Here is a 24,135-nt window from a genome sequence, read left to right as displayed (position 1 = left end):
CCCAGTGAATCTCATGGATTGGTCAGGATGAACAAAATGTCATCGGTGAACAGTGATAATTTCAAGTGATTGCTACCAAATTGTATACCCTTGATGTTTGAAGCCACTCTTATAGCAAAAGGCTCCAAGAGCAAAGCAAATAAAAGTGGAGAGAGTGGGGACCCCTATCTTTTCCCCCTACCAACCGAAAATCTTTTCCTATACTCCCCATTAACTTTAACACAGGCTTATGCATTCTCATATAATTTCCTAATCCATCCTTAAAATAGGATCTGAACTGCATTCTATCTAAAGTTTTGAACAAAAAGGACCAGTGAATCATGTCAAATGCCTTTTCAGTGTCAATGGTTAATAGAGTGGAAGGGATTTTCTCCTTTTTAACCCACAGATAATATCAATTATTTTGTGTACATTGTCGGTCGCCATCCTATTAGGTATAAATCTCACTTGATCTGAATGAACAAGTTGAGATACAATCCGGTTGAACTTCTCAGCCAAGACTCTTGCCAATATTTTAAAGTCCAAGTTAATGAGAGATACGGGTCTGTAGGAGCAGCATATAGTTGGATCCCTACCAGGTTTCGCTATCACAGTGATGCCTGCTCTGTTTGAGCCATTTGAGAAGGCCCCCCCCCCCATCCCTAATATAACTAAATATATCTACTAACGGGGTGGCTATAATATGAAAAAATCATTTGTAACAGCCTGCGGTAAACCCGTCTAGGCCCGGTGATTTGCCTACTTTCAATAATTTAATAATGCTTAAAATCTCCACAGTACTGATGGGACCTTCCAAATATTGCTGTTGATCTTGAGAAAGAGAAGATAAATTCATTGAGTTAAGATAATCATCAGTGGCCTCCTCAGAGATACTGGAGTTGCCATTAGATAACTGAGCATAAAATTGGGAGAAGCAATTTCTAATTTCAGATGAAATCTTGACCATGGAGCCAGTAGGCGTTTTAATCTTGGCTATGAAACTCTGAGTCATTCTTGATTTTAGTCGTCTAGCTATATATTTTCCTGCCTAATTTCCCCTCACTGAAGTAGGTTTGTTTAGTTAGCGTCAATTGATGAGCAATAAGGTCAAAAGCTTATCCCATGCTATGTTTAGGTCTTTGAGGACATCTGGAGACAAAGTGGCAAAATGTAACTGCTATTCTGTTAAGAAGATCTATCCTAATTTTTTTTTCTCCTTATTTTTATAGGTCGCATGGGAGATCATCAGCCCCCGCATTACAGCTTTGGAACATTCCCACACCATTCCTTCTGAAACCCCATCTGTGGTGTTCAGTTGGAAATACTCCTGTAAGCTATCTGCCAAACTGTTACAGAAGGACTCAGTTTATTAAAAGACATCATTTAAGCGCCAATATTGCTGTCCTGTGTCTTAATTTTTAAACTGTAAATCCAGCCATAAAAGGGCATGGTCCGACCAAGTTGTGTTACTTATTCCGGCTCCCATGATCCTGTTCATTATCCCTTTATCTATCAAAAAGTAATGTGCAGAGAAAAAAAGAATTCGACCTAGAAGTCGGATAGCGCTGATGCCAGATGTCTCCCAGACTCCATCTTTCCATCACTAAGTAAGAGTTCTCCTCACTCCCTGCACTCTCTGAACATGTGAATGGGAGTTGTCTATGGAGGACACTCTAGTAAAATTTAAATCTCCTCCCACAATCAGCCACCCCTCGGCATGAGAAAAGAGCAATTGCTCCAAAGACTTCAGGAAGGAGTCCTGATCCTGGTTTGGGGCATAAATATTAACAAAGGTATACAAGTCACCACCAACCTTCATTTTCAAGATTTGGAATCTGCCCTTAGGATCTGCCAAATGAAATATAGTCTCATGGACTAGATGCCGAGAAAGGATTATACTAACCCCTGTATATTTACCCTCTTTAGAACTAGCAGCGAGATATCTAGGGGGGAACTCCGTAGAGGTCAATAAAGACTCATATTGCTTCTTTAAATGAGTTTCCTTTAACAAAGCTATAGAGATTCTGTAAAAGGACAATTCTGGAAATAAAAGCTGCTGCTTTCTGGGAGAATTAAGACCTTTAACATTAAGGGACAAGATGCTAGAGCAGGAGATGAGATACACCCCTCCCAACAGCAGCTCTTTTTTACTAAACCCACACTCCCAAGAATACCATTATCAGGGAAATTGCCCACCAATAGCACAACCACCAATCCCTCTGCAAACCATTCCTAATAAGAAAACCTGAAGTAACCCACACCCCAGCCACCGCCCCTCCGAAACACATGATCTGCCCATCACCTTAAGCAGATACCACCTTCTCATGGGGAAAGTAACCAGCGTACCAGTCCGGCCATCCAACAGACCCCCTCCCTTGTAAAATTTGATACAAATAACCCCAAACATTTTGTTAAATCAAGTACAACTGTAAATGCTCATACACCGAACCAGCATAGAGAAATCCTAGCAATAGAAAATCTCACAAAGGAAATAGATTGATCCACTCTAAAGCATTGTCCCAGAATGACATGAATAAAATAACAAAAAAAAACAACAAACCATCAGCAAGGATCTTAAGTGGAAAGTTGGTCCTCGCCAGATTTACATCTCAGTCTCCTGCCTCCTTTATCAATCGGCTGCCATCTTGGATATATATTTCCTTTCTCGTAGATGTGCTGGCCACTTTAGCAATCGCAAAAGTGTGCAGCAAACCTGCCTCCTTGAAAGCCTCTGCAGCTTCAGCAATTGATTTGACTTTATAGGATGTTCCCTTGATCAAGAAAAACAATCGAAAAGGGAAGGTCCAACGATACCAGATGCCCTCTGCCCTCAGCACACTCGTTGCCTCTCTCAGTTCCTGATGCTGCCGCAGGATGATAGGGGCTAAATCAGTGAAAATGGAAATTTTGTGACCCTCCCAGAGCCACTCACTTTTTTTTTCTCAGCGATCACATAAACTTGCTCCTTCACTGAAAAGCTATGACAGCAAGTAATGATGCCACGCATTTTGTTATCCAGTTTAGACCCCAAAGCTCTGTGTGATTGCTCCAGCTTAATCTCAGTGCAAGCAGAAACTGCCTCTTCCATGCCACTGTCTCGGGCTTGCAGCAAAAACTTACAAATCCGAGAGAACCACGGATTTGTAATACTCATAGGCAGGGGTCTCTTGGCAACTCTCTGAACCTCAAATTGCAGCACTGGGACCTGTTCTCCAGGTCATCTAACTTGTCGGCAATCTGCATGTTTTCAGACCGCACGTATCTGCTTCTGTTGCTTGGTGAGGTGGTGCATTGAGTCATCCTGACCTTCCCCGTGGGTGACCAGTGCATCTATACCGATTACCCAAGGCAGGTATGTCCTGACTCAGGTTGGCCATCATTTCCAGCTATTCCCACTTATGCTGCTTCATATCCCTGCGTAGGTCTTGGAACCAACCCCAAAATTCCTCCCGGGAAGGTTAAGTCGTTCGGCCCGGTGCTTGATGAGAGTGCCTGGGATGGCAGCTCCAATTCTTCCTCTGTGAGGCCTAACAGGCCCTCATCTCCGGGGGTTCTCAATAAATTCTGTGGCACGTTTACTGAAGGAGAATTGCTTCAGATCTGCCGTTTTTGCATTGAGCTGCCATCTTGGGAATAAGGACTCTCATCAGATTCTGAAATATCATCAGATCAGGATCAGATGTTGAAGATTGCGGTGGATTTAGCTTATGAGGGACAGGAGCTCAGATTCAGGCGTCCATCTTGGTCACTGATGTCTCTGGACCCCCTGCACCTGCTTTTTCAGCTGATAGAATGCAGCATGCAAAGGACACGCAAAGTTTTGAAAACCCTTTCCTCCCCTGACCTAACCAGGCCCCTCGGAAAGCCTCCGCTCAGTGCAGTTAGAAGCATGCCTGGAGTTACAGCTGGGAGGAACATTTTTTGACAATCGATTTACATTGTTCAAACACTTCTTATTCGTGGAAATCTCTTTAGACCCTGCCCTCAAAATGTCCTGTCCAGTATTACAAGGGAAATCATAAATACTCACAGATTGTTTTCATGGAAGTACCTGACAAAAACCCAAGGGACTACAAATAGGACAGGAGTACCTGCAGAGAAGACAGAAAAATAGAAGCAGGTCATAGCAGGTGGTAAGACCCTATCCCCAAGAGCTTACAGTCGCTATGGAATAAATGAGGAGGCAGAAGGTCTCCTCACCGCAGCTGGGGTGTTTTGTGTGTGTGAGTGGGTGGGGGTGGGTCCTTCCAGGATATGGTTAGGATTACCACCTCAGCTCAAATTAACCAAATAGGCTGATCCAGTTCTATTTTTGCCCCATTGTCTGCATGGGGATATCGTTCAGATCTTTTTAAGAAATCAATGGGAAAAATTAAAACTACAAATGTGTGCACGCCACGAAGCAAAACTAGGACTGGATTAGCCTGGTCAGTTGACCTGAGTATGGATAAGCCCCAGACTGTGGGTGCACAAAGACCAATTCTATCTTTCTGATCAGTGACCTCACCACCCAGTCCTGGTAATATGAGTAATTACAACACCAAGTTTTTCTAGCACTTTGTGCCCTAGAGTTACGGTGTGTGCTCCACTTCTGCCCCCTCCCCACAATTCTTCAGATTTAGCTGTTGGAAGACCGACAGCAAACGGCATTCTCTAGACCAGGCAGCAATGGGTTAATATTTCCCAGCTGTGTCCTCTGAACCTGCATGGGAAGGGAAGGGATTGTAAGACAGGGTTTTCCAACCAGCGTGCCATGGCACAGTGCTGTGCCTTCAGACCTTATCAGGAGAGCCACAGAAAAGTCACAACTGGCCAGTGCTCAGATCCGGGCCAGCACCTGGGCTCTGCTCTTGGCATCTCGCAGCGACAAGAGATACCAGCGGTGGAACTCTTTTCTGAGAACGTGCTGTCATCACGCATGCTTCTTCTCCCTAACCACGGAACGAGCCCTGGAGTATGGTAATTAATGAGCAGTGTGCAGGGCCCGCTTTGTGTGGCTCACACACTGCACACAGCGCCTCCTCCTGAGCTGAGTCCTTCCAGCCTCTCTTATCCCCCAGGCTCAGTTAGACGGGGAGAGCGTGCGTGCACTGAGCACTGCATGTGCCTCGTTGCCAGTGTTGGAAGCAGCAGCATCGGTGGAGCTCTGGCAGCCACATGCAACGCAAGCCAAGGTAATTAACCAAGACAGCTGCCCGCACTGCATCACCTGATGCTTTTTTTAATGATTTTTGCACCAGCACAAAAAATCATATATCACCGAAGACGCATTGGTCTTATGGAGAGCACCATGCAGATGTAAGTATTATTTATCAACTCACTCCCCTGAAGCAGTTTGTTTAAGCGAAACATCGGCTGGTATTGGGTCACCGGACTGGGGTTGCTGGGCTTCGAGTAATGAAACACAGAAGTCTCTACTCTTATGTGCAAAATTGTTAGAAGAATAAGTGAACTGCTGCGCAACATGCAGGTTTTGATTGCAATATGTAAAATAACCAAACAAGTGATTCTTGGGAGGTAAATGATCAAATAGACAGTGGTGACCTAAGTTAGCTGCACATGTCATTGGCTTGCTGATACCTCCTATTATTAATGGTTTTGTCAACATAGGTATGATTCGATATAACAAAGTTGTTACTTTCATACACTTTGTCTTGTGTTGTAATTTTTATGATTTTTTTTGCTATTTTTGGCCTGAAGGGAAGTGTGTACAATGTCACTTTTGCTTCTCTTTCCAATCCTGCCTCGCCCCTCTCATCCATCTCCCTGAAGTTCACAATCTAAACTTGGGTTGTCTGTAAAAAGACCACCTTCTTGACCCTGGTAGAAGAAGAAATGTGTTTACTAATGAGGATGTTGGGGAGATACCATTTCCAGAGATGGTTTACAATGGTGACGAGTCAGATGAACTGAACCAAATCACTGTGAACCTGGAAAATGTAGTAAGCCAAATTGACAAACTAAAGAGTAGCAAATCACCTGGACCAGATGGTATGCACCTTAGGGTTCTGAAGGAATTAAAAAACAAAATTTCTGATTATTAGTTAAAATTTGTAACCTATCATTAAAATCATCCATTGTACCTGAAGACTGGAGGGTGGGCAATATAACCCCAATATTTAAAAAGGGCTCCAGGGATAATCCGGGAAACTATAGACCAATGAGCCTGACTTTAGTGCTGGGAAAAATAGTGGAAACTATTCTAAAAATCAAAATCACAGAGCATATAGAAAGACATGGTATAATGGAACACAGCATGGATTTACTCAAGGGAAGTCTTGCCTCACAAATCTGCTTCATTTTTTTGAAGGGGTTAATAAACATGTGGATAAAGGTGAACCAATAGATGTAGTGTATTTGGATTTTCAGAAGGCGTTTGACAAAGTCCCTCATGAGAAGCTTCTAAGAAAATTAAAAAGCCATGGGATAGGAGGCAACGTCCTTTCCTGGATTACAAGCTGGTTAAAAGATAAGAAATAGAGAGTAGGATTAAATGGTCAAATTTCTCAGTGGAAAAAGGTAAACAGTGGAGTGCCTCAGGGACCAGTGCTTTTCAATATATTTATAAATGATCTGGACAGAACTGTAACGTGCCTATGGCCAATATGGACACAGCCATAGGCGCTGATACCAAAAGGTGCCAAGGACAGCAATGCAACTGGCGGGTCTCAGCAAAAGAAAAAGCAGCGCAACCCCGTCGAAATTGACAGTGCGGTCGGTTTGGCCTTAGTAAGAGGAAAAACAGCACATCCCCACTGGCAATGCTGCTGATTCTGGTGGGGCCGCGCTGCTTTTCTACTTACTAAGGCAGTACTTACCACGCCATTGATTTCGGCGAGGCCATGCTACTTCAGAGGAGGAGGAGAGTGCCCCGTCAATGCCCCATGGCTGGAAATCATTCCCTTGGCCTCGGGGGATGAAGAAGACTGCTGCTGCTTGCTAAGTCAAGGAAGAAGTGAGTGAGAGAGCATGCATGCTTGTTTGTGGAAGAGTGAAAGTGAGAGAGAGCATTCGTGCCTGTGTGAGAGAGAGAGACTAAGAGAGAGCATGTGTGCTTGTGTGTGGGAAAGTGAGAGAGAGCATGTATGCATGTGTGTGGGAGAGTGAGAGCATGTACGTGGGAAAATGAGAGAGAGCATGTGTGCTTGTGTGTGGGAGAGAGAGCATGTGTGCTTGTGTGTGGGAGAGAGAGCATGAGGGCTTGTGTGTGGGAGAGTGAGAGAGAGCATGTGTGCTTGTATGTGGGAGAGTGAGAGAGAGCATTCGTGCTTGTATGTGGGAGAGTAAGAGAACATTCATGCTTGTGTGAGACAGTGTGAGAGTAAGAGGGAGCATGTGTACTTGTGTGTGGGAAAGTGAGAGAGCATATGTGCTTGTGTGCGGGACAGTGAGAGCATGTGTGTGGGAGAATGAGAGAGAGCATGTATGGTTGTATGTGGGGTAGTGAAAGGGAGCCTGTGTGTGTATGAGAGAGAGCATGTGTGTGTACAACTACCCCAGTTATGCTCTGCCTGCTAATCCATGACAATTTCAGGGCATTGGAAAATCAAAAGTTCCAAGGTATGGATAAACGTGGAATTTTTTAAAATCCTTATTTTAATAGTTGGGTCTTATTTAATGTGTCTGTTTTGAAATATTTTATGGATATTTATAACATTTTTATTTGAGTTTTTCATTATGAATGTTATTTTATGTATTAATTGTTTTGAATTATTCTTTTATTGGTATGGTTTTACTAATTTTGTTTTATGAGGAATGGTAATGTTTATGTTATTTTACATTGCTGGAGTGCATACAGAATTTGGCTTGTTGCAGCTTCCAGTTCAGTTTTTGTCTGTACTTTTCTATTTATACTTATGGTCTCTTTATTCTGTATTTGAGGGCCTATCTTTGTTTTGCATGTGTGACCGAAGTGAGTTATTCTGTTAGTGTGTAGTTTCTTTGTAGGGATCTATAGCAGCTTGGATTGTTCAGTTTTCCTAGTAGGGGGTTTATTACTATTTTAGGCCTGGTGTAATATTTATAGTATTAACTTTCATAGGTAGGGTTGTTGCTGTTTGAGTGGCTCTTTGAGGGTCATGCCCATGCCCAAGGCACATTACAGTAGGCCTAATACCAAGTGTCTTTTGCTTTTTTTTGCAGGGTTTTCTGGTTGATACCTCAGCAGTGCAATTAAATATTATATTTATATTGTGAAGACTGAATATTCTTTTTCATGTAAAATCTGTTATTATAAATGCATAGTTTTTAATTGTCTGTGTGGAGGGTGTGGAGGGGTGGGGGGTGCAAGGCTGTAAAGTTTTCCTAGGGCACCTAATTCCCTTGCACTGGCCATGGGCATTGCTGTACAAACACTGAACAGAGTCTCCCAACTCGTGGTGTCATGTGCTGTGTAATGGGTGAGGGCGCAGTTTTTCACATAGCCAAATTGCTTGGCTACAGCTCTGGATCTGGAAAGGAATACGACATGTCAGTTTATCAAGGGGGGTGGAATGGGTCTGGACAACCCTGTTGTGTTGGATGGGTTTGCCATAGAGGCTGGTATGCTGACCCTGTGGTGCCAGCCTTTTCTCATCCCACCACTACCTAATGGTGAGAAAGTTAATGCACTTTTGTGCATAGCAGGGATGTGAGCTTATAAGATCATTATCCTTCTTATTCAAATAATTAGCATATGATTAATTTGTTTTTGAGCTACGTCAGCAGCAAACCTCTGGTGCAGCACCAGAATTGGAAGACACCCTGCGCCCATGGTCTGGAAATGATGGTGATGGAAAGGGGTCAGAGTGCAGAGACCTCACTTTCATTCCCCTATCTCTGCTATGCACAATGTGACCTTGAGCAAATCATTTAACCACACGCCACCCCCGTGCACTCAGACATACACCGTAAGCTCTTTTGGAAAGGGACACTACCCTACGTGAATAATCACGTACAGTTCTGTGTGCACGAATGGTAGCTCAGGAGTAATACAAGACTCTTGCACTCACCCCAGCCAATCAGCAGGTATCCTGGGAAGTAGGTCTCCTCAGAGAAGGCCATCAGCACTAGCAGGTTGTGCAGGTAGAGCCCCTCCACCAGCAGCCAGTAGAAGTTTGCACCGACACAGTACTGAGTGAGAACCTGGGCTAGGCGACATCCGATGGTAGCCTGAGCCAGGGGAGCAGGGTACAAGGGTGGGGAAGCAAGGGGATAGGGAGTGAGGGGATAAGGATTGAAAAGGAGGGGGGGGGGAAGGAGGCATGGGGCAGTAATCGCAGGATGGACAAGTGAGAGATAGGGATTGAAGGGTTGAGGTGGGGGGAAATGAATGGGGAGAGGGAATGGAATAGTGAGGATAGCGAGAGGAAGAAGAAGGAGATGTGAGAAATGGGATACAAGAGAGGAAAGGACAGAGAGAGGTAAAGGAATAGAACAGTGAGAAAAACATTGATTATTGCGGGTACCCTTAGCTCCCATTTCCTTTGTGTGCCTGACCACTGTCACAGTAAAGCTGCTAGTCTTTGTTCTCTGTACCTCGGCCTCCCTTTGAGAGAGCCTGGGACTGCAGGAATTGCGAGCACCCCCCTGCAACCAGTGCTCCTGCAGCGCCTTCTGCTGGGAGAGGCTGACACTGCGGGAGCTGCGAGTGCCCGCACAGCCGGTTCTCCCGCACCATTCCCTACAGCTCCACGGGCTGGGGGAGATTAGCTGGCATTGCACGGTTGTGTGAACTTGTCCCCTAGAGGCACAGGTGATGCCGATCCTGTGCTTACACACACCTGCTCGCTGGTCAAGTGGTCGAGGTCCTCCTCGTCATGGAACCCCTGCCTCAGGTGCCCTTTCACAAAGCCGTCCCGCGTCAGGATGGAGATGGCTCGCAGCATGAAGGAGGCAAAGAAGTTCACGTGGATGTAGTTACGGGTGCATCTCAGCTTCCTGCAGGGGCAGGCAGGGAAAGGGGAGACAACAGGCGAGAGATTGTCAGCCCTGAATGGAATCTGCTTCGAAGGGTCACAAAAAAAAAAAGTAAAATATACATTTAAATGTAAAATGTTCATTGATGTCGGAAGGTGCAGGGAGATGTGAAGTGCCCCTGCACAGCGCACAGAGCTTTGCAGACCTCGGCAATCTGAAGTCAACGTGAGTTATCACCGATTGAGCAAGAGCAGCTGGTGGAGGAGATAGTGCCTGGGTGTTCAATCCCTCCTTTTCAAAGTGGGAGGCCGCTCCAGCTGAGCTTTGGGGCACCCAGGCCCGGACTGAAAGGGCCTGGAGACGAATGGCTTTTCCATGCTCTGCAAGCAGGGTGCAAGATGAGGGATAGGACTTACCTGAAGGCAAGGAGCAGGAAGACCGCCAGGGTCAGGGTAGCCAGGGACAATGAGTACCCAACGGTGTACATCATCCGAAAATATCCAAGAATCCTTAATTGTATCTGGAAGGGGGGGGGGGGGGGGTTGGAGAGAGAGACCGAGTCAGGAAGCACGGGATGTGAGCCATCTTCAATATCCCTCCGCGTGTTCCATTTTCTTCTTTCTCTACCCTCACATTCTCCTTTCTTTCTTTCCCTTTCAGCCTATGTCCAGTCTGACATGCAATATCCCCTCCTCTTACCAAGGTGCTCCTTTCCACCTTCTGTCCTTCCCTTCTCCATCCCTGGTTTTTTTCCTTTTGCATCCCCCTCTCCTGCCCTTGAGACTGACCTGGGAGTAAGCATCCTCCTCCTCCTCCTCGTGATGACACTGGGAATTATCCCTCCAGGGTAGACCCCGCTCATCGGTCACCCACTGTCCGTCTGCGCCGCACTTCTGGAAGACGAAGCCATCTTTCACTGCAAGAGGAAGGGGAAGGCGATAGTGTGGGTAGGCGGTCTCTGCATTCAGCACCATCTCTACTCCTCTCTCTTCTTCCTTTCACCACCCAGATTCTTCCCTCTCACCATCTTCTTCTGCTCCGGTGTCCTCGCCTCCCCACTCACAAAGTGGCACCCACCCTCTACTCTTACACAAAGGAGGATTGCCATCTCACACCAGCCAACCTGAAGAAAAGGAGGCAAAAACAGGACTGGATCAGCCTGTCCTGGTTGACCTGGGTGAGGTGGCAAGGCAATTCCAATGCCCGCTGTTTCTCCCTGCCTTACTGCAGTGACTAGAAGCAACTGGCTTATGACAGGACCGAGCACGTTCCCAAAAAAATCCTAAAATTATTATTAGCATTGTAATTATTAGCAGAACTGCCTGGTGATCCCGTTCCTGGCTCTCTTTAGGTTTTTCGGCTCATTAGTTTCCCTCTTTCTCCTTTTTTTTTTTTATAGCTCAGTTGGAACAAGTGTTGGGATTCTGGTGCCATGAGCCTTCATCTGCAATTACCCTGGGATTTTTCCCATACTTTAATGGACCCTGCCTTCCACTGTTCCTAGTCTGGTAATTGCAGCTGTGGTCTTGAGGCCGGGAGCCGGACACTAGGGCTATTTCCAGGACCCTGCAACATGGGATCTACATTTGGCCAGCAGGAGTCACTCTTATTTAATGAGCACAACTCCCTCCCGCCAGGGGCTGTGAACGCTGCCTTCAGAGCACCCCTCCCCCCCCCCCCAGCCAGACACAGACCCGATTTGGGAAGCTTCCGCATGGAAGAGCACAGCACTTGCCACTGAGCTGGACCTGGCCCTGGCTTTCTGACCCCAGTTCCCCTCTAGCCATGCTTGATAACTTCTGTGAATGCAAATGGACGAAGCAGGGTCTACAAGGACCCCAGTGCACTGGGCTGCAAATTCAAAACCAGGAACATCCAAAAGCTCTCCCTCCAGGAGCTAGGCTCCTCTTTTCAGATTCTCCTTTTATGGGGGGTTTGCTCAGCAAAGCCTTTTAAAAGAACCAGGTGGTGCGGGTGTGATGGAGGGAGAGGGCAGAGGCTGGTGGGAGGATGAGACGAATGGCCCTGAATGAGGGGAAGGCCTGACGGGAAGTGAAAGGATTTAAGAGAGACACCCTGGGGCTGATGTGAGAAGGGGCAGGATATCAAAGAGGACCATGACCAACTCACCTTTGTCCTGCCAGGGTAGGTAGGTGGGGCAGGGCACTTTCACCGTGGTGTTGGGGAGACCATCCTTCCAGCAGACATAACTGTCAAAGGTCCGGTTACAAAAGACACCTGCAATAAATATCATCAAATCAAGTGGAAACAAAAGCCGCGGCACTGGATTTCTCAGGAGCTTCCTCCCTCGGTCAGTGCCTGCACAGAAAACCCTCCTGCCCGCGACCAGATACAGGAGCATGGCAGATTGTGAGAAAAGCAAGCGCTATGCTCAAAAAGGAGGAGATGTTGCCCTGGTGCAGGTCACTAGTGAATCCCCATCTTCAGTCCCGAGGTCCGTTCTGGGGGGCCTGACCTTCACAAAGACGGAGGCCCTGAGCAAGGACAAGGGGTCATGATCGGAAGTTGAGGAGGGATCAGAGGAGATACTGCTGTGCTGAGAGGGTGGTGGAAACCAGTACTGTGCCAGGCTTCAGCCATTACTGGGTCAGAATCAGAGCACTAGGCTAGGAGCAAGGGAGGGAATTAACTGAATCCCACCATCCATGAGCACTTGCCCTGGAGGGCAAATGAGAGTTATTGTTCCAGATCCTGGAAGAGGTCTTTAAGATCATGAGAGGTCTTGAACGAGTAGATGTGGATTGGTTATTTACACTTTCAAATAATAGAAGGACCAGGGGGCATTCCATGAAGTTAGCAAGTAGCACATTTAAGATTAATCGGAGAAAATTCTTTTTCACTCAATGCACGATTAAGCTCTGGAATTTGTTGCCAGAGGATGTGGTTGGTGCAGTTGGTGTAGCTGGGTTCAAAGGGGGTTTGGATAAGTTCTTGGAGGAGAAGTCCATTAATGGCTATTAATCAATTTTACTTAGGGAATAGCCACTGCTATTAATTGCATCAGTAGCTTGGGATCTTCTTAGTGTTTGGGTAATTGCCAGGTTCTTGTGGCCTGGTTTGGCCTCTGTTGGAAACAGGATGCTGGGCATTGATGGACCCTTGGTCTGACCCAGCATGGCAATTTCTTATGTTCTTATGTTCTCATTCTAATTTGAAAAAAAAAAAAAGCAAAATATAAAATCTTTGGAAATAAATAAAATAACTGAAAACTGAGTAGGGTCGGCAGGGACACAGTAGCCTTGAGGCAAGTGGGGGGACCGAATGGGCCAAGAGGTCCTTATCTACCTATAAGTGCTGCGTTACTAAGAGACAGTACTGGTGACCGTTACTACCTGTGATTGCATAATGTAACTTTCCCCAGCAATAAGCAGCTATGTCAGAACATCAAGAGGGGAGGGGCAGGTACTGTCCATTGCCAGTGACCATGGCACCGCAGATGGGAGTGTCCTGCTCCCATCTCTCTTTTCCACAGTGCCAGATGCTGCCACCGAATACAGCGGTGCAATTAAGGAAGCCCCGTAGGCAGCTCTGCGTTTGGAGGATTTCTTGCAAAATGCTGAGCTCCAGCAGAAACCTTAAGTGAGAGCCAGGGAAGCCAGGGTTCTAATCCCACTGCCACTCCTTGTGACCCTGGGCAAGTGACTTCCCTCTTCATTGCCTCATTGGCTAAGCATGTATCCCAGAGACACAAAATGGGAAAAAAAAAACTTGTAGTAAATGACCCCCTTAGCTTGTAAGCCCTCCGGGGCCAGGAAAATACCTACAGTACCTGAATGTAACTCGCCTTGAACTACCAGTGAAAAGGCCTGAAATAAGTAAGCAAACAAAGGGTCCAGATTTTGGATTCAGACTATAAGAAGCACCTGCCCAGTCTTAGCTAGCAGGACCCCCAGGTCTGAGAATGATTTGGGAAGTTCTCACAGCACTCGGTCAGCATCCTAAAGATTACTGACATAACTGCCACAGGATGACAGCTTCGTCAGCAGTATCGGCGGACAGGATGGACCAGGCATGGAGACTGCCCCATCACCTCAGAGGTCCAAGCACGCAGAGCGGGGTTTGAGGCACTGGGGTACAGGGGACTCACAGATCCGACTCGGCTACAGCATATCCCTTATCATAAGGCACCAGCTAATAACTCCGCTTGCAGGGGGAAGCTTGCACTGCTCCTGCCTATGCGGTGCCCATTCACTAATGGGGGTGCTAAGCGCCTGTGTTAGTGCTGCATATTTCCCTTGAATTAAAATCATTTGACTGAAAGCCAAAAAAGGAAGGCAAAGCCTTTATTCTCTCCAGACAGATTAATTGCCTTTCCCTCTTGTCTCCTCTTCCTTTATAGTAACATAATGAGTGACGGCAGAGAAAGTCCAAAATGGCCCAGACAGTCTGCCCACTAGTGATTTGTCCACTTAAGGTAGATGTGCACAGAAATTTGCACATGGAACCAGACACCTACTACCCCCTGTTTACCTTTTAGGGTTGTAACTGCTGCTCCAGGCAGGTTAGACCAGGCCTTCTCAGAAGCACAGTGCAGAAAGTGCTTCACTATCACTCCCATGCCAATAGGGATCCTCTGTGTTTGTCCCGTGCCCTTTTGAATTTTATTACTGTTTCTGTGTTCACCACCTCTTCGGGGACCCCATTACATGCATCCACCACCCTCTCCCTTTTCACTCTCACATCCACGTTTCCCCTCTGAATGCAAATTTCCAGTTTGTAATTTGGATTTCTGTACAATTAATTATTTATCAGTATTGACCTGGTAGGCTATGCCCATGGCTCCAGACACAGAGCTGGGGGAGACGGCTGTGAATTCTAATTCAGCTATTTCGAAAGACTATATGAAAGCAGACAAAAGCTTTCCCCTCTCCCCTGTCAGACCACCTTCCCCTATCAGATTTCATGAAAGGGAGAGGACGGTTGCAGGGAATCCATAGTATTTTATAATGTATCATTCACAACAGCAGCTTCACAATGACTCCCTAATGTGCTAGAGACAGAGAGATGAGTTGGCCTTATAGGGATGGAGAGGCAACGAACACGTTTGGATTATTTTGATGGATTGCTAACAATTTATATAAGGATTAGAGAGCCATTTATTTTTCCTGGGTAATATTCCTGGGTAATATTCCAGGACAGGCAAAGTAGGGTGTGCATTCATTTGAAATGAATGGGTAAAATGGGATGGATGAACCCATTTTTGTTTTGTATCAAATGAAATGGAAATGAGGGAAAAGCACAAACATTTTCATGTTTTTTTTTTTATTTTGGTAAATAGTGCACATCCCTAAGGCAAAGGGATTCAAATTCTGTCACCTTTAGGACTAGAATATTCAGGAAGAAGCACAGAGATACAGAGCTTGTCCCTCTAAAACTGGATGGTTCAGGAGATAGGCACAGAGATGCAGAACCTGTCACCTGCAGAACGGGAGAGGCGCAGGGCAAGGGAGCTTGTCCCCTCTAGGACTGAATGTCTTGGGGGGGGGGGGGAGAAGAGGAATTGGATTCAGTTGACAACCAACAATGTCCTTGACTTTTATGCAGACATAAAGGAAAAAACACAGGACTGTATCTACACCCAAGTCCATAAGCAAGGCATGTCAAGCAGCACTTTCTGAATTTTCAAGAAGGCTCATCACGCAATAAAAATGTTGCTAGCAGTAAATATTTTATGGGTTATCATAAGGCTTGGGGATAACTGTATGGAGTCAGGGGCAGTTACTACCCTTAAGAGAAATATGGGGGTAACCTGCATGGTGTGCCAGATACTACCATAAGAAGCTTGCTGGGCAGACTGGCTGGACCATTTGGTCTTTTTCTGCTGTCATTACTATGTTACTATGTTAGGAGTTGGGTGCAGAGACAGAGAACCCTGTCCCCTCTAGGACCAGAGGGTTCAGGGGAGGTGTGCAGGGATGCAAAGCCCATCACCTTTAGGACTGGAGAGTTCAGGGGAGGGATGCAGGGATGTAGAACCTGTCACCTCTAGGACTGGTTGGCTCAGGGGTTGGGGGTCAGGACTGTTGCCAAGGGGAGTAAAGGGGAGCACTCTCTTATATCGCAGCTAACTAGGGTGGGGAGGAGAGTACTCCTCTGACATCACAGTTGGCCCAAAGGCATGGGCATGCCCCCCCCCCCCCCACCAATGTCATGTAACTTAGTTTTGCTGCTGCTATAGTGGCACCAGTGGTGGCACTATGGCACCCCTCCCTGCCTGACCTTACACCCCTTGCAACCACTCATCTTTCTCTTCCTTTCTGACAGCCGTGGGGGAATATTTAATTTCTCTTACCGGTTGGGTATGGGTCTGTAGTCATGTTCTTCTCACAGTCTAGCTGGTATTTCCTCCAGTCATTATACATATCCTTGAACTTATTTTGAGCAGAGATCTGGAAAACATTAAAAACAAAGATAATCTCTCACAAAACTTAGAGCCAATCAACTGGTGTACCCATCCCAGAGCCAATGATCCGCAGCCATCTAAAAAAACAATCAGTTAGTAACAATGCAAAGTACCCATCCTACAGCCAATGACCTGCTGCCATCCTAAAGCCAATGAACTGCTTCTATTGGGAGCTTCTGGCCAATAACTATTGGACTGTCCTCGACTAAAGTAGCCATTCATTTGCAAACAGGCAGTCCTCATTCAGGTTTTATTGGTAGCCCCTCCTGCAACAAACAGTGTACAGACCATCTCACAGAGCTTTGTTCTAAACAGGAGGTCCATAACAAGTCTGAGACTTAAACCACCATGCTTGGGAGTAATGTCATGAGTCCTCTATTTTCTAGCGAGCCCTGGCATTTGATGGCCAACAGAATGCTTGAATGGCAAAGTTAGTCCTGACAGTGCCCTCATTACAGATATACTAAAGGTTGCCACCTCAGCCAGGCCAAACTGAAGATACTGATCCAGTCTTGGTGTTTGCGCCATCGCAGGCATGGAGTTATAGGCCTTATTTCTCTAAGAAAAGCAGGGCTATATCTCGGGACATGCGATGGGACAAATCCAAGCCTGAATCAGCCTTTTTTGGGGTTGATCTGGTTGAACTACAACCCTAGATTCAAACATATAGATGTAACATTTGTTCAGTAGGTGGGTTCAAATCCATGCCCGAGTCGCTGGCTCCTTTAACAATCACAGTGGAGCAGGTGGTGTAGAGGACCATCTGGGGCAAAGCACTTACCGACCTCTCTGGGGATTGTAAGGCTCCACTGTAAGGCTGAGAAGGCTCAGACTTGAGATTTTTACCAAACAGATAGCCATCTGTTTGGTAAAAGTCTCTAGTAGTCTCTTATCTTTCTGGTAGAGATGACTCTTACCCAAAAGGGAGGTCAGACTACAATTTTAGTGAAGGTGCCACAAAGTCTGTTTATTTGTAAGAGCAAAGACAGTGGGCACACTGTGTGACAGGAATATATGGATGCAATGGGGAGAAAACCAGGGTTTGCCCAGCCTGACCAGATGACATGCAGTGAAGTTTTACTCTGTCATCGATTGTTCCATGCAGTGTGCTGTCCATGTGTTTTCAGAAGCCAACTCTACAGTGGCCCCTCAGGATCAAATGCCTGCATCAGAGAGAGGTGGGGGTGTGTGTACTGAGAATAACCCAGATCTGCCCAAAATCATTATAAGGGGGCCAAAACCATGACAGCCTCTTGTGCATGGTGGAGGTGATGCAGAGCTGATGCAAACAGCAGTTACCAATGGACTCTAATTTTTTCAGATGATCCAGTCCTGGTTTTGTTCCATGTCATACATGGGTTTGCAGTTCTGATTTCCTTAAGAAAAGTAGGCCTACAAATCCATATAGGCAGGCAGTGGGGTAAAACCAGAACTGGATCGAACTGCCCTGAGTGGAACCATTTGGCAATCCTCATGAGCAGAACACCAGACCAGCCCCAGTAGCTGAAGGGACCCTGTAGCGGTAGCATGCACATGGGTGCAAAGAGAGGCAGACATGAGCGACAGCCACACCAGCTTCCACATAGAGCTGTGGGCAGAAAAAGGAGGAGGATCCAGACACATCGCCCTCCCCAAGCACATTTGCCTCTCTCTGGGCCAGAGATAGGGGTTGTAGGTGCAGCAGTAGGACTGAATGGGTTGTGGAAGCCAGAAAGAAAGCACTTCTGACCTGCTGCTTCCCTTACTGGTTCATTCTGCTCACGGGAGACAGAAGGAACAGCAATGTCCTTATTCCAGCTCCTGTGGCTGTTCCAGTGCTGCTGAGGAAAGAGATAGGTGAGCAGAAAGGATGGGTGTAGGGTGGCCAATGAGGCACCCCCAAATACAGGATAGCCCCTTAGTAAAACAAGTACCAAACTTGACAGTAGGGGGGAGAAGGGAGTGCGGACAGATACAGGAACAAGGCTGCTGAGAAAAGATATTGAAGGGGGTACAGATGTGGTACTGAGCATCTAGGGATTATCATCTTACCTCAGCATTTCTTAGAAACAAGATGGGGAGCAGAAGTAATATGGAGCACATTCTCTGAGTGTAGAAGAGACATGGGGCAGACAGGGAGAGTGGCTCCAGCTCAGGGATTCTGGGATAGCAGCGACTTCAGTTCTTCCCCATCTGAAATGAAGAAAGTCTGTGAGGGGTCAGACCTGCAAGAAGAAGAAGAAAGGAGATGTGGGAAAGGGCTTTGGAGCGGGACCATGCTCGAGCAAGCCCAAGGCACTTTCCAATAGGCCTACATAAATAGTCCACAGTGAGGGGACGAGAGAAGCAAAGCCAATAAAAAAGAATCTTAACATCCATTTGAAGGTATTGATTGAAGAAGGAACCTCATCAATCCTGAAATCGTGCATCTTAAAATATTCTTTAGTCTAAGGTTACAAAGATTGCAAATTGTGTCACAATTGAGTCACAATTTATCAACTTGGCCAATGTATCAACTTCGCATTGATGCACACTGACTCTGGATTACCAGATCACCCACAGCTTGAATAGTTTTAGTCAATAAATACATTTAAAAATATCATACAATTCATAAAAATACAGATCATAACAAATCAATATACAAATTTTAAAGTAATAACAACCACTCCCTAATATTCTGCTGAACTCAAACCCTACTCTCCTAGGGAACAGATCTGCAGCAATGCAATAAATTTATTTATTTATTTATTTATTTATTTAACAGCTTTTAATATACCGGTGTTCGTGCAAGCACATCACATCACGCCGGTTTACAATAAACTTGAGAAAGGAGGAAATTACAAAAAACAGGGAGTGGGGGAGTGGAGCAGGAGCGAAAAGAGGGGGGGGGGGGGGGAGAGGGGGGAGAGAGGTAAAGGAGGAAAGATATAATTTCTATACGTAAACAACTAATATAATTACTAAAATTACATAAATCTAAAACAACCCATCCTATCCCAAATAACCTATCCACTCTCCACCCAATTCACATGGAAAATGTCACCCCAAAGAATAAGGGAAACATTAATACAATAAAACAATAATCCCCTAACCTAGGTAAACAGCTCACTACCCACTACCATTCTGCCAATAGACCGTCCCCATTCAAGTTTTCTTGGTAGCCTTCCTGCAACAAACAGCAGTGTGCAGAGTGTGGGACAAACCAGTGGATCTCTAGTGGCTAGAGGATGGAGATGACAAATGGGGTAACCTCTGTTAACTCAAGATATAACATTTCTGCATAGGGGTAACCTGCATGAAGCGGCAGATACTACCCTTAACAGATTGCTGGGCACACTGGATAAACCATTTGGGTCTTTATCTGCTGTCAATTACTATCCACCAGAGCTTTGCTCTAAAGAGAGGGTCCATAACAAGTCAGAAACCTGAACTGCCATGCCTGGGAACAATATCATATAAGAAATGCCATGCTGGCTCAGACCAAGGGCCATCAGGCCCAACATCCTGGTCTCTGTCAGTGGCCAATCCAGGTCGCAAGTACCTAGCAGATCCCAGAGTAATGTGTTTTTCAGCAAGCCTTGGTATTTGATGGCCAACAGCCTGGACGTGAGTAAGTCCAATCACCCCCAAAGGAGTTTCCCATTATACCTACAATGACATCAGCAGGAAGGGGGAAAGTCAACGTCCTTTAGGTTGATGGAACAGAAACAGTAGAAGCAAGAATGGGGCCAGGACAGCTTTCTGCAGGGAGGGAGCATGGCTGGTGCAAGGGAATTAGGTATCCTAGGTGAACACTTAGCTTTGTACCCCCCCCCCCACTAACTTTTGAAAGTTAATATTATGCATTCATATGAAAAAAAAATCTTCATTTATAATTACAGATTTATTTTAAATGAAAAAGAAAGTAATTAATTGCAACGTAGTAGATGATGATGGAAAAAGACCAATTGACTCATCTAGTCTTAGTTATTCCGGTCCATTTTGCTAAGGATATACCCCAGCTGTCAGTCATAGAAGCAGAGAGGTTGCTTGGTACTTAAAAGACATGGGACTTGGGTCCTCAAGATCCCCCTGTTGAGATTTTGATAATTAAACTCAGCCATCATGATAAGCCTCTCTCTCCCTTTCTGCCAGCAGCTGAGACCTGAATCCTAGAAACACAGATAGCTACAGACTTGCTGCTAGTTCCACTCCAGCCCATCCCTTCCTATTCCCAGAGAAAAGGTGGCATCTAGGGTGCAGGGGAGTGACAAGAAGGAAATGGATTTGGGAGCAGAATAGCAATTCTCTGCTCTGCTATATCCACTCCAGCCGCACCCCGGCTCCTCCTGGTCCCTGTAGCATCCTGGATGGGGACAGGGAAACAACAGGCAGGGGAGGGCTGGATTGGGGAGCAGAGGAGCTCTTCTCTGCCCCTGTCTCATCCCCTCCCTTCTTGTTTTCTGCATGACAGGGAAAGAGGGACTGAATTAGGGAACAGAGTAGCTCTTCTTTGCTCTGTCTGCTCTAGTTTCACCCCTTTCTCCTCCTGTTCCCTGCACCACAGGCTAAGTCCTGGAAACAAAGCTGAAAAGGTCCTGTCTGAGGTAAAGACAACTTAAAAACATGTAAAACCTAAAACACAGAAATAAACAAAGCCATGGTGAAAAGCAGTACTTGGTGTAATTGTTTATTTGTGCACAGGAAATACGTAAAGAAAGCGTAATTAAAAGTGCTGATGGCTCTTTGAGTTTGCGTGGCTGTCAGGAGCTATTGTTTTGCTGTCACTGTTGATGCTCTTTGCCACCTCACCTTCTCCAGAAACTGTTGCCCTAAGCAATGGCCTAGTCTGCTTAATGTTTAAACTGGCCTTGCTTGGGGTTTGCTTGCAGGTGGCTTCTCCCTCCTGCTTCAGATCGCCTATAGGCAATCTCAGATATGATATAAACCATTATAATTTTGACCCCGGCTTAAGGGGTTAAGTCACCGGGGCCATAAAATAATTTGTAGTGCTTAAGGGACTGGATCTCGGACTTCCAGGTATGACGCTGAGGGAGTAGGAAGCACTGAGCACTTGCTCCTTGGGAACCAGTAAAAAAATGTAACACTAATCGGAAAACCCTCGTGTTCAGCTACAAATATATATACATTTATTTTTCACCTACATGGCACATCCTAATTCGTGAACTTTCAAGGGCTATGGCAATGCGTCCAAAACAGATCGGCATGAAAAAGTCTGCAACAGTGGTGGAGGAGAAAATGGCTCCAGAGACAGGTCCAAGCGTGGAGAGCATTTCTGAGTTGGCGATTAAAGAGATCTCAAAAGTGGTCACGGCAGCAATTGCAGACCAGCTCCAGCAACTACAACCTTCTGAGGATGAACTAAGAGAGACAATAGAGAGCTACAATGTTGAGCTTACTAACAGGCCGATACAGTACAGGGCGCTCCGATGGAGCGCACTGTTAGCCTGCTCTTGGACGCATGTTTTCCCTTATCCTTTATTCAGTAAGGGGAGGAAAACGCGCGTCCAACCCGCGGCACCTAATAGCGCCCTCAACATGCAAATGCATGTTGATGGCCCTATTAGGTATGCGCGCGGGATACAGAAAGTAAAATGTGCAGCCAAGCCGCACATTTTACTTTCAGAAATTAGCACCGACCCAAAGGTAGGCGCTAATTTCTTCCGGCACCGGGAAAGTGCACAGAAAAGCAGTAAAAACTGCTTTTCTGTGCACCCTCCAACTTAATATCATGGCGATATTAAGTCAGAGGTCCCGAAGAGTAAAAAAAGTTAAAAAAAATAAATTTGAATTCGGCCCACGGCTGTTGGGCCGAAAACCGGATGCTCAATTTTGCCGGCGTCCGGTTTCCGAGCCCGTGGCTGTCAGCGGGCTCGAGAACCGACGCTGGCAAAATTGAGCATTGGCTGTCAAACCCGCTGACAGCCGCCGCTCCTGTCAAAAAGGAGGTGCTAGGGATGCGCTAGTGTCCCTAGCGCCTTCTTTTGCCCGTTTTTACCGCCAGGCCTAATTTAAATACAGAATCGCGTGCACCAGCAAGTGGCCGGTGCGCGCACCGGGAGACTGGGCGTTCGCCCGCTCTCCCGCGGACTTTACTGTTTCGGCCTGTAAGATTGGTGAGCAAGTTAATGCACGTGATGAGACCATTGATCGCTTGGAGGATGAGATTGCAGAGTTAAAAACAGTGAATAAAACCATTAGAAGAAAAGTTAGATGATCTTGAAAACCCACAGGAATAGTTACTCCTTCTCTACAGTCCCCAAAATTCGGTGACAAGCCAAAGTAGTGACACTATGCAAACCCTGAAAAGTTCCACTAGAGCCAGTCATTTTCAACCTATTTCCTTCTGGCTTTACATATACCAGTTGTTCAGAAGACTTGTACTGAATCACTTCGTACCACATGTCGATGAGATGGAGTCTACATCCTTTTCTCTCCAGGGAAGGGACGAAATAGAGATCAGGCACATATACACAGAGATTGGTGAGAGAGAGAGAGAGAAATCCCAGAGGGAGGTTTAGTGTAAAAACTACAAGTCCCTGTGGTGCAAGGGACAGTCACATGATAAGGGTCCCCAGGGGAGGGGTTCTGGATGGGCAGGGATTCTAGCCACATTGTAGTAAAAGGGTGTGGTTCTCCTCAGGAAACCACACCCTTTTACTACAGTAGGAGCACCAGGTTTTCTCAGTAGGTGGAGCATTGGTTAAAACGTTTTGGAACCTTTTTTTTTTTCCTTTGGAGATTGGTTGCTTTCCTCATTGCAGGAGGAGGAGTGTGTGTAGACCCAAGCTGCTTGCATTCCCTGGATTACTGTTTCTCAACCGTTTCAAGCCCAAGGCACACCTACAGGGCTCATGCCCTGGTTAGGGAGAAGAAGCATGCGAGATGATAGCACGATCTCAGAAAAGAGTTTCACCGCTGGTGTCTCTTGTCGCTGTGAGATGCCAAGAGCAGAGCCCAGGTGCTGGCCCGGATCTGAGCACTGGCCAACTGTGACTTTTCTGTGGCTCTCCTGATCAGGTCTGAAGGCCCAGCACTGGTTGGAAAACTCTGCCTTGGACCATTTTTCTGCAGCTGAGAGTGGTGAGAAACAAAAGGGGCTTTTCTCTGGGGAGTTTCACTGCCGGGGAGGGGGAATATGTTCTGCTTCTATTACCTGCATCCTCCTCAGCTATTGCTCCTCTGCAGCTGAGAATGGCTGACAATAAAGGAACTTTTACCTATGGGAGTGCCTTGCTTACCTCTAGAGTAGGGGAGGAAGAATATTTTGAGCTTTTGCTACTTGCATTTCTCTGCAGTTGACAGTGGCCTGCTGCCAATGAAGGAGCTTTAGCCTTTGGGCGTTCCTTGCCTGCCTCCAGAGCGGGGATGCGAGGAGTGTTTTCGGCTTGGCTACCTGTACTCTCCTGGACTGTGTTCTCCAAGCAGTGGGGACAGGCTGCAAATAAAAGAACTTTTTGAGTTAAATATTTGGTGGTGTTTTTGAGAAGTGCGGAAGAGGACCCCCAACCCCCCTCGTCTAGTTCTCCGTGTAGCATCAGCAGCAGGAAACAGCAACCATTTGGCTCTCCCACTCTCAACGCCTGGGTTTCCTTGGGTCGATCGGTCAGGAGGTCGACCGGAAACTGCATAGACAATGGTAATCAGTACCTGGATCCTGATGTGAGTTGGGGTTACAACCACAGCTGATAAGAGGCTGATTCAAGAGCAAGCTGGATTTTCCCAGATAAATCATGCACAAGCTGGCTGCTTAGTCTTACACAATACATAGAGGATGGCTTCCCAAAAAGTTTAATTACAGGAGCTATATTTGTATATCTATCAGTAGCCTATTGTACCATGAATCATCAATGATT

General features: G+C 46.3%; 1 protein-coding gene and 1 long non-coding RNA gene across 2 annotated transcripts in view; one reads left to right on the top strand and one right to left on the bottom strand.

Moving 5' to 3' along the window:
• The window catches only part of LOC115100972, a 36,055-nt gene extending 34,694 nt beyond the window's left edge, over positions 1–1,361 (top strand). The window contains exon 3 of the long non-coding RNA XR_003859226.1: positions 1,209–1,361. This is a non-coding gene — a long non-coding RNA (uncharacterized LOC115100972). The remainder of the gene's footprint in view (positions 1–1,208) is intronic.
• GIPR (gastric inhibitory polypeptide receptor) overlaps positions 1–18,489 on the bottom strand; it is a 35,170-nt gene extending 16,681 nt beyond the window's left edge. The window contains exons 1-8 of the mRNA XM_029620103.1: positions 18,332–18,489; positions 16,190–16,286; positions 12,007–12,114; positions 10,665–10,792; positions 10,293–10,396; positions 9,741–9,897; positions 8,970–9,129; positions 4,010–4,070 (exon numbers count right to left, since the gene is read on the bottom strand). Of these exons, the coding sequence (XP_029475963.1) occupies positions 4,010–4,070; positions 8,970–9,129; positions 9,741–9,897; positions 10,293–10,396; positions 10,665–10,792; positions 12,007–12,114; positions 16,190–16,286; positions 18,332–18,382 (866 nt within the window). The 5' untranslated portion in view covers positions 18,383–18,489. The remainder of the gene's footprint in view (positions 1–4,009; positions 4,071–8,969; positions 9,130–9,740; positions 9,898–10,292; positions 10,397–10,664; positions 10,793–12,006; positions 12,115–16,189; positions 16,287–18,331) is intronic.
• Between the last annotated feature and the right edge of the window lie 5,646 nt (positions 18,490–24,135).

This window comes from Rhinatrema bivittatum, chromosome 11 (assembly GCF_901001135.1).
Source record: "Rhinatrema bivittatum chromosome 11, aRhiBiv1.1, whole genome shotgun sequence".
Taxonomy (NCBI): Eukaryota; Metazoa; Chordata; class Amphibia; order Gymnophiona; family Rhinatrematidae; genus Rhinatrema; species Rhinatrema bivittatum.
This window is presented reverse-complemented; position numbering and strand designations above follow the sequence as displayed.